This window comes from Rutilus rutilus, assembly GCF_951802725.1.
Source record: "Rutilus rutilus genome assembly, chromosome: 17".
Taxonomy (NCBI): Eukaryota; Metazoa; Chordata; class Actinopteri; order Cypriniformes; family Leuciscidae; genus Rutilus; species Rutilus rutilus.
The window spans coordinates 28249138-28265453 of record NC_140230.1 but is presented as its reverse complement, the minus strand read 5'-3'; the positions used below and the strand labels follow the sequence as shown (position 1 = coordinate 28265453).

The window sequence follows — 16316 nt, the reverse complement described above, 5'->3', positions numbered from 1 at the left end:
TAGGTATAGATTTTAATAGCTATTATTTGTTACAAATGTAAATCCAAAAAAGCAATTCCGACAAACTGATTTTTTTACAAATCTGTGATTATGCAGTGATCACAAACGATTGTGATTGGTCCATTATGAACAGCATTGAGAAAAGTAACACGCATCACAAGACGCCTACATATTTTTCAACAGTGGTCTACTCTAGGTGATCATTTTCACATAAGTAATGACACCTCAACATTAAAAAGCAATTACACGGGGTGAAGATGTAAAATACGACGTTTTTATTTAGGTCAACAGTGCATGTTTTTTTTTTTTAAGTCCCGTCCATTATTGACCACGTGATTCATGCTGACTGTCACTCTACCTGTTCTACCTATTTCTGTGATGCACAGTAGGAAGTTTCATTATCATTTGATGTCTTAAAATGTTAAAGATGGTGGTAAAGTAGTGGTGTTACCATAGTCAAGTCTGGGTGAGGCATTAGGACCGAGCTGGAATTATGTTGCCTGGGGTGTTTTATGCGTTGATCGCGGGGTTTTTGGCAGCTTTAGCATCATCTTCTGCTAAGTTATCCTTGGGTGCTGATTATCTGAAAGGTGTGTGTGAAACAGTGCTGATCTGGATAGATGGACAGGGAAACACTACAGGAGTTGATACCACAGCTTGTGACTGGGTAAGTGTTCTTCTATTAGATAATAGATATCACCATACTTCCCCAGTTGATTGAGTTTACACTTTATGAAAAGCCAAAATCTCAAAATTGACAGATGCATAAAAAAACCACTGTTTTTGCCTGTAGTGTCTCACCTTAAATGAACAATGAACATAATGTCATATTATGTTGTCATTAATCACAGTTACATATACCTCTGCGGCTGCTTTGTGGTGGTCTTCTGTTCACCTGCAATGCTGTGATGTGGACCTTCTTCGCCAAAGCCCTCCGACACTCGTCTTCCTCTGCCCGGGCCACTGTGACCACCACTGCCTCAAATTTTATCTTCTCTGTAAGATTGCTCGAACCCTCAAGTTCATATTAGAAACTAGTTACTTACTCATTTAATATGCATTGTCTTTTTCCCAGGCTTTCCTTGGACATGTGATCTTTGGCGAAACTCATGCCACGTTGTGGTGGGTTGGAATCGTTTTGACCCTGACAGGGCTTCTTGTCTTGCATGGATCGACTCCTCAGGCTCCACAGGAAAATGTGGATAAGAAATATGAGTGACAGAACACCACAAACACTGCCTTATCTAATGCTTGAAGTCAAATCAATCAAAAGTCAGATGGTGTGTAACTTAAACTATGTAAAGCTAATAAGAATTATGCACAACTGTATGATATGTGCTGAATGTTTGTATTTCTGTCATGGGATTGTTTTATAAGATCTTTGTAGTTAATTTATTATTGTGCTATGTGCATCATGGTAATGTTAATAATGACACGATGCAAAGCCTTGAAATGTGTCTCACTTTGTGCCTACAGTCCTGCCTCATTCACGTAGGTTAATGCATACTTCAGCCGTCAAGGGCACATTATGCAAGTTTATAATAAATGAATTTATACTCTTGGTTACTACTACCTTAAATATGTATGTCATACTTTGTAAATATATAATGCTGATACACAAACACGCTGTATTTTTTATTTTTGCTGTATATTTGACCAAATACAGCTGTGGATCTCATTTTGTCTCACTGCTAAACTTAATGTTTCTCTGATACATTTGTTTTCAAGTCTTTCAAAGTAAAACCAGGTAGTGAACAGGATGCACACTCAGATACATTCATTTTCTTATATTTTTTTAAATAATCATACATTACACTGTTTAATTCATATAAATTATATTTGGATTAAATATCACCTGATAAGCAAAATATGCTTTAAAAAAAATCCACATGTATTTTAAAAAGAAAAGTTCTTCTATTGTGTGTAATTTTGAGCAAACCACTGACCTGGACTCTATTTTAAACCCAACCACAAAAGCAGCATCTGTTGAGCACAGCTGGCCATTACAATTTGTTCTGCTCAGAATCACATCTGAAATTGACTTGGTACTACCAAGTCAGCCATGAGAAACATCAGGTAATGGAAAAAAATCCAAAATATAACAAACAACGAGCCTGTAATGGAAAGATGCACAAGTATTTTTTTAATTATTTTTTTAAGAGGTCGTAAATACAATGAAAAAGAAAGATACGACATAGAACAATAAAAAATAAGAAATATATCAACAGATCCTGGGATGGTAAATCTGATATGTGTTTTTGACAATTATGGAAAAGTCTTAACAGATCTACAAATAAGCACCATAAGTTTATATTATCAAAAACTGCACCAGAATTTGCATATTCATGGGTTTATGCCTGTTTCAATGTCAGGCAACTTTAAGAGTCTTGTAGTACATTAAGGCAACATTAGAGATATTATATAAAACATTTTTTAACTGATGATACATCTTAAAAAGGTCCTATAGGAAAAAAGATACCTTCCAGTTACTTATTACAAATTTTTGATAAACTCCCGGGCAAAAAAAAAAAAAAAGGTCCAACCAAAAATGGCAAAATATTTAGTGGTCTTTTAATGGTCTTAACCATTTTAATCACAAAGAATTCACTGGTCAGAAAATTAGCAAGAATTGCACAAACACTGTAGATAAAATAACTTGGCAAGGAATAGCCTTCCCCTCGGTTTTCTTTAAATGTTTAAGCCATGTGGGTAAACTTACGGACAGCTTTTTACAGGAAGAAGAGTCTGTGTGTTGTTCCGCTCAATGTTAATGGCTTCAAGCAGTTCATGAGTAGTTGAAAAAAATCCTCCCAGTTCATTTGAGTTTAACGTGAGACCAAACATTCACTATAGGGTTTAAATCCGGACTCTGACCAGGCCAAAACATGAGCCTGATGGACTTGTTCTCAAGACACTTCTTGGTTGTCTTTGCAATTTGGGCAAGAGCATTGTCGACAATAACATCTGATCATACCTCTTTAGATATCAACTTTTCAATTGTGGGAAGCAAGCCATTCTGCAATATTCTCCTGTAGGCATTAAATGACTTTTCACAGTGAAGCTGCTCACCAATACCAGCAGCTAAAAAGGCTCCCCACACCATGACACCTCTTTCTTCACTGTGGTAGAGATGCATTTATTATTAGATTTCTCAGCAGATTTTCAAAGACAGGACTTTGGAGCATCACCTTGTGACTCGTGTTTCATTGTGATCCATCACTCCACACACAACTTCCCACATTCCAATCAAAAACTTCACTCTCTCTTTGATGGTTTTCCTGCATTTTAAGTAGTGCATTTGCTTAAATCTTGCTAATATCCTGACCAATCATTTATGGTTAAAACAATTAAAAGCTTAGTTTAGCCATTTTTTTGTTTTTGCCCAGGAGTGTAGACATTACTGCTCCAGGAACAGCTTGTATAATGAAGTACATGTTAATGAGCTAATGACAGAGTCACATCTCTCTATGCATGACATAAGTTTCTCTTAAAAAGAGTGAGATGCATTTTTGGTTGTAAATACTGTTTTAAGGCACGTTGGTACAGTACATAAATGCTGTTTCCAGAGGTAAAAAAAAAGAAGAAGTAAAATTCAAATATTCACAGTAGTCTCTTTGTAAGTCCAGTTGTGCCATTTCAGTCATCAGGAATTAAGCAGCAAACACCTTTACATCGAAGAAGGCTCCAAAGGAATTTCAATCACATCTTCCTCAATGATCTCACCCTGTGGGAACATGGGAACAGGAGCAGAAGCATCTTTCTGGCACGAGAGACCTGTGAAAGGGCTCAACCAGGCCACAGAAAGAGGACCTCCGAAAGCTGACTTTATAGCTTCCCAGTATGGAGTCTTCTCCCATGTAGGGTCTTCACGCTTCAACTTTTCAATACCCTGCAAAAAGAAAAAACAACACATCTGTGGTTCTGTGTCTGTTGAAAGATAAATATAATCCATATATGCATGGAAAACAACATCCATAGTGCCAAAAAAACTTACATTCCATTAAGTGAACGGAAAAGGAAAGCAAATGGTTACCACCATGGTTACAAAAAAAAGGAATGGGAAGTGATTTATTTTACTCATGCACCTGCGTGTTTAATCTTTAATGAGAGATAAAAACCCAACTGGAAGAAATGGTTCAACTGTCACTTTATGGTAAAAACACATGAAGCATGCATCATGCCTTCACAATCCAAAGCGTGTATCTAAAGAAAAAGAAAAACAGACTATTTTAAGCATGCGATCAGGCAAAAGGCACATTGAATGTTTGAACGGCCTTTATAGCGATAGCAATCAAAGCTTACCTCCATCACACCAATCAAACAGGGACATCAGCCTGATTTAATACTAAATATAATTAGTTGTTTTTAGATTCATTTTAATTCCCAAAACCACGAAGGCTGGATATTTCTGAGCAAGGGAACCATTCATAAGACGACACGAAAGAATAAAAAGAAATTTACAAAGACTGTTTGGGGAAACTAGGTTAGTGTTAAAGACAGAGAGGAAGTGGACAGGAAGATACAGACCAAGCAAATTTGAAAACATTTAGACCCTTTGAGAGATTACAACACAGTGATTTTGCAATGCGAATAGAATTTCAGCTGCTGAATTTACTGTAATACAATTTTAGACTTTTCAGAAGCAGAGATGGTTTCGCATTTAAGAAATCCAAAGTCAGACACTTTAAAAGTGATGCGTTGTTACATTAAGCACTAATGACCAAGTGTTTCAGGTTTTTAATTCACCATTTGACAAAGAAGAACAGAATGATTGTCTTTTTCATACATACTTAAAAGTTCAAGCACATATCATCCGTTCATCATAACAAAAATGTATATTAATAAAATGTAAAATATATGCAATTAACCAAAACAATGGCAACAATGGTGAATCAATAAAGTTGTCGAAAACACAATTTATCTTTCATGTAATAAGCCATAGAACATATTAAAATTCTTCGTATACTGTATATAAATGTAGTTTATCTTATGGTCAAATTCCCACAGTTTCTTAAGCCCGTTTCTTTCTTATACATTTCTGCAAACCAGGTTTATGGAAACATACCAAGTAAATCAGCAGTTCTGTTCTGTAATGGAGTACCATAAGTGCTGTTATCACTCAAAATGTTATGTATAATATCTCAATGCAGAGTCTGTACATTTATAAAATAATTATTCCAATGAAATTATTTTCACTGTTATGGTTTAGGGGTGTAAAAAATGATCTGACAATGCACTGGTTATGGAACTTATTATTTAATAATATCCAATCATGTTAAATTCTGTTGTACAATACATGTGAATGCAAAAACTGGTGGATCACTTTGTCAATATTCAACTACAGTATGAACCGTCCCTTTAGTTACATTTCTGTTTATTACCATTTTCAAAGTTATTCCAATCAAAAAAATCTAAAGTAATCAAACCAAATTGTGATCAGATGTCATGACTGCATCATTTAGTGAAGAATCATTTAGAATCCAAGCTTTGTCAGAACAAATATTTACACCCCTATTAAGTTTCCTATATATATATATTTTTTTTTTTATAAAGCCAAAGTCTATAACCCATATTCAACAGATAGTTCACCTAAAAATGTAAATGCTGTTATTTCATGTTTTTCCATACAAACCCAAAAAGAGTTCATCTTCGAAAGTCCATTGATCCAAAACCCTGACAGTTCACAATATCCATAAAGAGATTGTAAAATAAAAAGCAATCGATTCAGTTGGATTTCTTTTACAATCTCTTTATGAACGTTTTGAAGCATCAGAGTTTTGGGTCAATGGACTTTCAGTGGAGGGACATGAATCTCTCAGATTTCATTAAAAAGATCTTCATTTGTGTTCCGAAGATGAACGAAAGTCTTATGGGTTTGGAGCGACATGAGGGTGAGTAAATGACAGAATTAAAATTTTTGAGCGAACTACCGCTTTAAGGCCTGATCACACCAAGAACCATAACAATAATTATATTGGCACCAACACCAACAAATGATAATTCTCTGTTTCCAAGTGCGCATGGCAGGTAGATCATCTGCCGCTTTAAATTTTTGAGCTCCTTAAAGTCATGTGGTTTCTGATTGGCTGTTGTTGTAATTCATCAGCTGGAAAAAAATTAATAATTCTGAAAGTGATTCCAACAATATTGTTCCTCTATGTCATTATAATTATACAGCAGCTGTGGTGTAGACTTCCCTATTCTCCTAGTATTACAATCAGGGCTTGAAATTAACACCATTTCATCAATGGCATTGGCGTGTAATGCAGTCACTCCTACTAGCCACTTTGGTGGGTTGAATTTTACATATAATAAATCCATTTTTCAACTGTAGTCTTTTAAAAAGGCATCTGAAATAATAAACCAAGTGCAATGTAGTGTTGTCAAAAATATCTATTTTTCGATGCATATCGATACTTGAACATCTGAAACGTTTCCAATATTCATTTTCGCAGAATAGATACACGATACTAGCTGCGCTTTTCTCTCTCTCCATCTCTCCGACAGCGAGTTGACACACGAACCCGCATCCCCTCGCTCACTCGTTTTATTTGCTCCGGATGAATATTGTTGCTGTTACAGGGCTTGAATTTTGGTGTGGGATTGCGTGTATTGCGCATCATTTTACTCATTCCCGCAGATTTTGTGCTCACACTCAAAGTGCGCGCATATAAAGCTGTCTCTCAGTACTAAATTGAGTTATTTTCCGCTGCTTATTGCGCTTAAACAGTCAAATATACAAAAATAACGCCATAAAAATGCCAGTCTTGGTGAGTATTCACGTAAACAGTTATGTTTTAAATGAACGTAAACCGTTGATAAAGAGAACGCATGTGTAAGTCAGGTCTTAAAGTGACAGCGGCCTAATATACGTGCTGTCAAATTATGAAATAATATCAAAAATATCTATATGTCAGTTTAACCCATGGAATCAATGTCAAAACTGTGGCCAGTGAAAATGCTGAGTGGCTAATAACTTTGGAAAACAACTAGCCACAGTGGCTGGTGAGAAAAAAAGTTAATGTCAAGCCCTGATTACAATGATTATTAAAACTTTATAGTTATAGATATCGTTATGGTATCTATTGTACCACTTCATCCTTGGTGTAAATGGCCCTTTAAAAAAATGTCTTGTATCTGTAAGAATAATAATCATTTTTAGTGAATGGTTGTCAGTGCTCTTATGCCGTTAACCAGGAAAGAACATGGGTTTTATATCGTAGATATGTATAAGGAATTAAAAGAAGGTATTTCAGAAAGTAGTTTATCATTTTAGCAACATTCTGAAGAGATTACAATAGTGATTATATTAGCATAAATTGGCTTCTATAATCTGCTCGATTCATCTTTATTTCAGTGTAGCTAGGCAGAGATGCTTGAGAGTATGACATAAAGCTTCCACTTTCTGTTTTTAATTCAAATAAATAGAGGCAAGAATAAATGGATATGCAATGATTTGTTCCCTGAAAAAAAAGGAAGATGAAGGTGATTTAGTCTCACTGGTAAATGCTCCGCTCAAGTCCGGATTAATTAAAAGACGCTCTTTAAGGGCAGTCCAAGTGCACTCGAGTCTCTAGCTTAAAGCTTCCTGAGCTCAGACCACATACTGGTAGGGGTCGGCTTTCCCGTGTTCGGGTGTGGAAAACGGGCTAAACCATGCTATCGAGAAGGGGTGTCCGAATACCGCCTTCATGTTCATCCATTTTGTTTTTTTAGCCCATCTTCTCTCTTCCTTTTTCAACTGCTCTATGCCCTAAAAACAAGAGATAACCGAGACTTCAGAGTGTGTGAATATTACAAAACAAAAGAGGAAAAGAACAACTGACCCATTCCATAAAACAGAACTGTAACCATATTTTCATCTTAAATGCGATAAGTGATTTTCATAATGAAAAATCATGCCAATAAGTTTATGTTCAGAATAAAATACTAGCATACTGCTTAGTTCAGTGCAGTATACTGTACACTGCAGAGTGCCCACTTATTTTATAAAAAGATTGTGAAACAATGCATTACGTAATGGTATGTATTTCAAAAAGTAGTATGCTACAATAATATTTTAAACATTTTTAATCCAATTTCATGTAAAATGCCTCAATATTCAAATTAAATAAGGATTCAAGAAAGCTAAGAAGGTTAAAAAGTACATCTGACATTACTTCAGGTTTATTTGTCACACTTGGAAAATACGTCAAATTAAGTGCATTGCATTTTGGGATGATGGTTCTAATAATACTAAAATCTAGTATTATTCTTGGAAATATTTTTTTGTTTTCTATAAAAAATGATCATTTTAGGTCATTCATCAATCTGAGAAAGGAAGGTCAAGTTGAACGCAATGCATTGTGGGAAATTTGCTTACTGCACACAATATACACTACCATTCAAAAGTTTGGGGTCGGTATGATTTTGGAATGTTTTGTATGTTGTTTAATCAAAAAGCAGTAAAAACAGTAATATTGTGAAATATTATTATAATTTAAAATGACTGTTTTCTATTTTAATATATTAAGATTTAAATTATTCCTGTGCTGGCAAAGCTGAATTTTCAGAATCAGAAATCAGAATCAGTATCAGAAAAAGCTTTATTGCCAAGTGTGCTTGCACATACACACAAGGAATTTACCATGGTACTGAGGCTTCCAGTGCACAAAATATAACAACAGAAACATAGTAGTCAAAATTTAAGAGTAAATATAAAAATTCAAATAAATTCTAATTCAAAATCAATATTAACAAAAACGCAACACGAAACAATGCCTTGAAATCCCCAAAAAAGTATCCGTGTACTTTCTTCAATGAGTTATATATCTCCAGACTGGAACTCCGTTTGTCTGTTGATGTGAACGCAATAACTTCTTGTTACGACCAACACAACGGATATATTCACCTCAAAGAAGAAGGTACATGTATTGTATGCGTGTCGCGCTTTTGTTAGTCTTGATTTCTCACAACTTGTGTGCTTTTTCTGGGCGAGATGGAGCGACACGCGGTGCTAACAGAACAAAGCTGGATGCTGGTCACTATTACTGTATATGTATGAGAGCGAGGGAGACTTTTTTTTTTTGTGGTCCATAAAAGAAAGAAGGGAATATGGCATTAGAACAACACCAGGGTAATTCATTTATGACTTAATTTTCATTTTAGGGTGAATTATCCCTTTTAAGTGTCACATGATCCATCAGAATCATTCTAATATACTGATTTGGTGCTCAAGAAACATTTCTTATTATTATCAATGTTGAAAACAGTTGTGCTGCTTAATATTTTTTTGTGGAAACCATGATACATTTTTTCAAGATTCTTTTTAACACAATTTTCTAATAATTTTTTTTTTTTTTTAAAACCTTCTAATGTCTTTACTGTCATTTTGACTAATTTAAATGCACCCTTGCTGAATAAAAGCATTACAAAAATTGAACGGTAGAGTATATACTGCAGAAATGGTACACAAGTAGTATGATTGTATGATCTTCTGAGCAGATGCTAAACGCCTGCATTTATCAAAGGCATCTAGTGAACAGTATATACATACACCATTGTGGTCCATCAAAGAGAATCTGATGGCAGTGTCAAATAGCATCCTCCTTAAAATACGTGTTAAAGGATCTAGTTGCATCTTTAGCACAAGAATATATGTGGGTGGTGTTTTCCAGGTCAGTTGCTAGAAATTCACAAGACCATGTGTCGTGCAAGTATGTTGTCCACAGCACTGGACCATTTGGACTCATGTGTCAGATCTTATCATATCACCAATATACAGTATATTTTAATAATAACTAGCAAATAGAGCTGCACGATTAATCATTAAATGACTGAAGCACCCACGCGATTTTATTCCTAAATGATCCTATCTTTTTTTCAGAACCTCTAGTAAATGAAATGCTATTTTGTTTAGCTGTCTATTCAGAATCGTAATCTCTATTTAAAAAATAAAATCATCATCAATTTATCAAGAATCATGCAGCTCTACTAGCAAGGTACGGTACATGACAAATAACCAGCATAAATGTATGTTAGCATACTACTATTCAATACACAATGACCTACTTATACTTCTTGTTTATGTGTTACATTTCACTTCAAGCACAATAGCATTTTAGGTAAAACTGTCCACACATTAACCTAAAAATAACATCGCATATCAGGCCACAAGCACTACCTCCACCACATTCGCCCACTGCCTAAAGAAGCGATCTCTTACCGTCTCATCTGTGCAGATGGAATGGATTTGGGTGCCAAACATCACAGAGGTGAAGATGAGGAAGAGGAGGGCCTCAAAGCACAGGAGGATGAGGAGGATGACAGTGGCTGGAGGGGAGAAGGAACTGCACTCTTGGGTCAAAAGGGAGAGGGAACACACACACACGGCATTAACACAAGCTATACAATTTACTAACACATCTATAAATTATTTGTAACTAGAAGGAAAGAAGAGGGTTAGCGGGCATGGATATCTGGCAACGCATCTAGATTTGCATGTGCAAACTGGGACAAAACACGGTTGGAAGAATCTAAGCATTAGAACATGGGATAAGAGGTTTTATCTTTTAGCTAAGCTTGGTTAGTAACATTCAGGTGACCAGTCTGAAAACACTGATTGGCATTTATGAATTTCTCTGATAATGTGGATCTTATCTGTAGGAAAGCAAATCAAAGGCTATTCTTGCTAAGGAAATTGAGAGAAGTCAGGTTGTTCTGCAAAGAGTTTATATTAGATTGATCGAGAGTGTTTTAGGGTATAACATAACTGTGTGGTTCGGACGAGTTACATCTGTGAATAAAGTAAAATTAAACAGAATTACAAGAGTAGAAGGTAAAATCGTAGGATCCAAGCAAAAGTCAGTCGATCACTTATATGAAATTGCTGTTCAGAGACAAGCTTTGACTATAACGAGACAACACACCCCTCGAATCATGTTTTTGAATTATTACCATCTCGTCGTCGTTATAGAACACCAAAAGCAATTTAAGCAATATACAGAATAAACAAACTTTTGTACCAAATGCAATAAGTCTTTTGAATAAGGGGTAGGAAATGTGAATATTTTAAGCTTTGATATTGTGGATGTTGTGTATTATTAGATGTAATGGCTGGATGTTGTGTATAGTTAATTGTTTTGTGTATGGCAGTTGTGCTGATTAATGTTTTTGTGGAAACAGTGATAATTCTTTTAGGATTCTTTGATGAATGGAAAGTTCAAAAGAACAGCATTTACTTGAAATGTATTTATTTAGCAACAGTGTAAAAGTCTTTACTGTCACTATTGATCAATTTGTTAATTTTAATGAATCCTTGATTCATTAAAATTACAACTTAAAATCTTACTGGTCCCAATTTTTTAAAATGGTTGTGATGATGAAAATCATTTGAACAGAGTGATTTTCAAAAAACCTCCCAATAGTGCTGAGAGTATATTCACCAGCACACACTCTCAACATTAAACACAGGTTAAAAAAAAAACAAATTCCAATGTTGATTTGTCATATAAAAGTGTCACTGGAGCTGTGGTAGGGAGGCTAGCACACGTCCTCAAACACATCGAGCCGTGGCGCTCATCTGTGCAGTCGGAGTTTGAATCTAGCTTTCAACATTTGCTTACATGTATATACCTTCCCCTTCTTCATTACCTGCCCTTTGACCACTCTTTAGTACCAATAAAAGTTGCATTACATTACATTTGCATTATATTGCTTGCCTGGCATAGGAGCACACTTTTTTGTTCTCACACCAAAGGATCAACTTCTCCAAGCACACAGACTATGGTCTACTTTTATAATACATTTATGGTGCTTTTGCATCCTTTTTGGATATTAAAACCGTTGTTTACATTGTAAGTGAATTAAAAAAATGACCAGTATATTAATCACAATGTACTGGAAATAAAAACACATTTGGAATGAGGGTGATTAAATGAAAGAATTTAGAAATTTGGGTGTACTGTCGCTTTAAGAAGTGCTTATGGTTTGCAAAGGTTTGACTTCTTTTTCCCAGTAGACAACATTCTAAATTGCATGCTTGTCATCTAACCCTATCATCTAGAGGTCACTGGGGGTCAAGTTATCGGTCTTCCTAACAATAACCTGCTTTTCTCACTTACTTGTCCAGTCATCTTCAAAGCAGTAGAGAAAATGAAAGACCACCATGACCAAGGTATGCAGAGAAATCAGGCAAATGTACATCTGGAAAACACATCAGCATCAACATTATATGTTGTTAGTGCTGGTTTCAAAGAATCTGAATGAAATATGAAATAAAAAATACAATTAAATCCTTAGTGAAATGATTACAATCAAATTAATATTATTCATACTACCAAATAAAATAAAATAAACTACTAAAATCTACTACACTACTAAAGTCCAAGACTACTTCTGAATCTTTGCAACACTTGTAAAATGCTTACAACCTGTGGCTAACACAACACTGTTTGTGGTATTTTTAGAAGTGTGCAGGAAGAGACTTTTTTTAGTACTTACTGTGAAAAGCACAAAGTACTTCTGGTTATTTTCCCCGACACAATTGTTTACCCAAGGGCAATGATGATCCATCTTCCGTATACAGCGCTTACAAACACTAAAATGAGTTTGAAAGGAAGGGTGGAGAAAGAAAAGAGATGAAAAAGTCACTTTAATGCTGATGGATGGATGGATGGATGGATGGATGGATGGATGGATGGATATGTTCCTCTCTCACCTGCAGTGGTGAGCTCTATCCGGCTTGATACTGCTGCACTTGGGACATTTGTAAACCACCTGGCCTGGCTTCAACTGCAAGCTCTCAATGTACTCCTTAGTGGCGTTGCCCTTTGGCACGGCTCCCTAAGAAAGCATCAGGCAACTTCAGTAACATTTTAATAGTTTATGACACCCTGCTGAAGATTTAGGGGAGACTGGGGGCAGACATCACACAGATCTCATTCAAAAATGAAAATTCTATCATTATTTACTCACCCTCATGTCGTTCCAAACCCATAAGTCTTCGTTCTTAAGTTCTTCGGAACACAAATGTAGATCTTTTTTATGAAATCTGAGAGCTTTCTGTCCCTCCATAGACAGCCTACGCAACTGACACTTTGACGCTTCAAAATGTTAATAAAGAGATTGTAAAACTAATCCATATGAATTGAGCGGTATAGTCCAAATTTTCTGAAGACACACAAGAATGAACCTCACTGGTTCTTGTAGAAGCTCAAACGTGCTGCGTAACACACGAGAATGAACCTTATTGGTTCTCGCACGTCAACTGAACATGCTTGAGCTTCTGTTTACCACAACTGATGTGTGCATTGATGAATGTTTATGTGTGCATAAAAGCCTAAATTTAATCTGTTCATCAAATAAAGTGATGGAGTCTCTTAGGAAAATTTTGGACTAAACCACTCAATTCATATGGATTAGCTTTACGATCTCTTCATGAACTTCTTGAAGTGTCAGTTGCGTAGCTGTCTAAAGAGGGACAGAAAGCTCTCAGATTTCATCAAAAAGATCTTGATTGTCATTGTTGATTGTTCCGAATATGAACGAAAGTCTTACGGGCTTGGAACAACATGAGGGTGAGTTTTTGGGTGAACTATCCCTTTTAATTGCAACAATGCAACAGTGATGACATTTATGCACAATATTTGTATTCTGCTGTGTAAAGTTGACACCGTCTGAATTCAAATTAATGTCCATTTTATATCTAGGTTGTAAAAGGGGTTGTTGTGGGCCCCTTTTATGCTCGTTTACATGTTAACAATTCTGTTTACGTGGTCTACGTTTACATGATTTAATGTTCAAAAAACATATTTTCTTATAATTTACATTGTTGCAGCATTTTTTTCCAGTCTGTTGTGATTGGTCTACCGCTTAGAGTGTGTGTCTGAAATGTAACACCCCTTACCATAAACATTAATGTTATGTTGTTTTTTTAATATGTTAATATTATAATTAACATTTTAATTATTATTAAACCATTAATAATAATAATATAAACATAACATTATTATTAAAAATAATATATACATATAAGTGTCAATTATAAGTATAAATTAAATTATATTAGTATTATTAGTAATATGTGATATATAGTGCTATAATTCTCCCTATATACTGTCATAATGGGGATGTTGTCTCCCCAACCGAAAGGCACTATGAAAGCATGCATTTATTGCTGTAAGTAAAACCCACCGGGTCTGTGCACATGGCTCTGAAATGAGACGCCAAGGCGAGGAAGGCCAGGCTATTGAACAGGGTGCCGTTCACCAGGCTGTAGGTGAGGTTCTTCGATGGAATCAGCATGAGGAACAACACGACGAACTCAGCAAAGAAGACAAGAAACCAGGTGATGATCGCACAAACGATGCCGCAGGCATCTCTGATGAACCACATGTTGTTCTGTCGCTCATGACAGGGAGGAAGACACTGTGCGGGCTGCTGGCCACCGGCCTGCCTCTCGACGTCCCTGAAGCGCGGCACTGGACTTCTCATCCTACCACAGAGATGCCATCCTGTCGGGATGATGGAGAAAAAGGAGTCAAAGTTGGATTAAACGGTCTAATTTCATAGCAAAAGTTTGTGCAGTCTATTTTTTAGTTCACAAAACCAAATGGTTAGCAGAAGTATAGACGTGTGAGGAGTGGATCACAGAAAACGTCCAAAGCGACCGCAAGATACATTTGAATTATTTAAAATAAGACAAAACAAGCATTAAAATAAGCTAAAAACGAAAGTAAAAAAGAAATGATATTTCTTATTTAAATCATTCACTCAACAACTGTCATTTTTATGTAAGAACCAGCATTCCCAGTCTTGGAAAACCTTGTATATAAAAAAGTGTGATTTCTGGACATGGAAAAGTCAAATTAATAAAATGATGGATGGATGGATGGAAGGATGGATGATTTTAATGAATAAATTTGTTCTAGTTATGTCAAGCGCTAAAACATTTATTGGAGTGGAAATTGCTATTTGTGAGGAAAAAAATCATTTTAAAACCCATGTCATCACAAATTACTAGAAAAGTCTAAATTCGTGTAAAAGTAAAACAAAAGCCTGGAGTCATTTAGTAATTAACATTTAGGCCCTAATTCTGGAATTTAATCATTTGAATTATTTATTAATATTTCATTTAATCGTTTTAAAATATTTCCACTCTTAGTTTCTGTAAATAAAGTTTGAAAACAAGCAGTTTTGTCGTTTCAGCAGAAGTGCCAAAGAGAACTTGTTTTTTTATTTAACTGAACTATTGTATTTGATAATTGGTGGACTTGGAGTCAAGAAGCTTGAGATCCACTGGTTTAGGAGACACAGAAGGTCATATTTAGTGGACACGGCAGTATGGGAGCTGCAGTCTGACTGATAAAGTCACTTGAGCAGAACCAACAATGTCAGTAGAGGACACACTGTAGTCCCAGTCTCTCTTTTTTTTCTGTTATGGCCCAGAAATCAATACTACATCCAACTTTTCTGCCTACTGATTACATTCCTATCTACTTGAGTCCATAATGAGACAGTCAAGCACTGTTCAAGAGTGCCAGACATTTTTTAGCATTATCATTATCATTATGCGTTTCAAAATCAACCCAAAATCTGGTTTAACAAGCCAAAGCAGCTGAAACAGGACATAGTAACACAATGGCGTAAATTACGCACTGACTGTGCCAACTGCCAAGACATCAGCAACAACATACACAGCATCCAAGCGCACTGTTTATCATGTACTTACATCTCATTGGAATATTAATGACAGTTAATAATAACACGATATTGATTGAACAACACTGAAATCAATCAGCCAGCTGTGTGTAGAAACCTGCGTTACCTGGCCATGGCGATACTCACATATTTGGCGACATTGGCGCTCCTCGCGTTTGCTCGCCCAACCAAGGCCGAGAAGATCCAATGATGCATGGATCACACTAACAGGGGAACATGTTCCAGGTTAGTTTTAACACAATAAAAAGTGGTTTACCCGATTAATGCACAGAGGCTGGTGAAATGCTGCATTTTTGTGCGGTGCCAGCTCCTCCCTTCACTGGAGAAACTGATAGCCACACCTCCCTTGCTTTCACTGGAGGCGCAACTGGATCACGATCCGAAATGGAAACCACTTCCAGAAAATGAATCACTGGACTGCTAGGCGTTGCCAGAGAGACTGAAACTTGAGTTATTGTATTAGGGGGCGCTTCGAGGCTCTGAACACAGACTGTCCCATTGACCCGCATTCAAATCTCTGGTTGTTTTTATACTATTGGATATATGTTGTACTAATACAATTATAATCCTTTAAAACTGTTACTTCATAAAAAAATTAATCAGATACACAAATGCAT

The 16316-nt window shown here is 35.9% G+C and overlaps 3 protein-coding genes across 9 annotated transcripts in view; 1 reads left to right on the top strand and 2 right to left on the bottom strand.

Annotated features, from left to right (window-relative positions):
- Positions 1-16316, bottom strand: part of kiaa1143 (KIAA1143 ortholog) — a 28913-nt gene that overhangs the window by 3760 nt on the left and 8837 nt on the right. The window lies entirely within an intron of this gene.
- On the top strand, positions 352-1677 carry tmem42a (transmembrane protein 42a). Its single transcript, XM_084385062.1, has 3 exons — positions 352-667; positions 852-998; positions 1076-1677. Exons 1-3 carry the CDS (start codon positions 494-496, stop codon positions 1217-1219), a joined length of 465 nt encoding a protein of 154 aa, XP_084241188.1. The 5' UTR covers positions 352-493; the 3' UTR covers positions 1220-1677.
- Positions 2121-16218, bottom strand: zdhhc3a (zDHHC palmitoyltransferase 3a). Of its 7 annotated transcripts, none has more exons than XR_014624991.1 (8): positions 15956-16218; positions 14173-14492; positions 12698-12822; positions 12481-12577; positions 12102-12183; positions 10205-10335; positions 4086-4203; positions 2123-3889 (listed from the first exon to the last, which is right to left on the bottom strand). XR_014624991.1 is itself a non-coding variant. In XM_084385056.1 (7 exons), exons 2-7 carry the CDS (start codon positions 14470-14472, stop codon positions 3668-3670), a joined length of 957 nt encoding a protein of 318 aa, XP_084241182.1. In that variant the 5' UTR covers positions 14473-14492; positions 15956-16218; the 3' UTR covers positions 2121-3667. The 7 variants fall into 7 exon arrangements, 5 of the variants coding, with proteins under 5 accessions (XP_084241182.1, XP_084241181.1, XP_084241185.1 ...); XR_014624992.1 differs by having other exon boundaries at positions 15826-16020; XM_084385056.1 differs by lacking the exon at positions 4086-4203 and having other exon boundaries at positions 2121-3889.

Coding starts and splice junctions, on each gene's coding strand:
- tmem42a (XM_084385062.1), top strand. CDS start 494: ATGTTGCCTGGGGTGTTTTATGCGTTGATCGCGGGGTTTTTGGCAGCT. Junction 668..851: donor ATACCACAGCTTGTGACTGG/GTAAGTGTTCTT, acceptor CATTAATCACAG/TTACATATACCTCTGCGGCT. Junction 999..1,075: donor CCTCAAATTTTATCTTCTCT/GTAAGATTGCTC, acceptor TCTTTTTCCCAG/GCTTTCCTTGGACATGTGAT.
- zdhhc3a (XM_084385056.1), bottom strand. CDS start 14,472: ATGAGAAGTCCAGTGCCGCGCTTCAGGGACGTCGAGAGGCAGGCCGGT. Junction 12,823..14,172: donor GAGCCATGTGCACAGACCCG/GTGGGTTTTACT, acceptor ATGCTTTCTTAG/GGAGCCGTGCCAAAGGGCAA. Junction 12,578..12,697: donor GATAGAGCTCACCACTGCAG/GTGAGAGAGGAA, acceptor AACTCATTTTAG/TGTTTGTAAGCGCTGTATAC.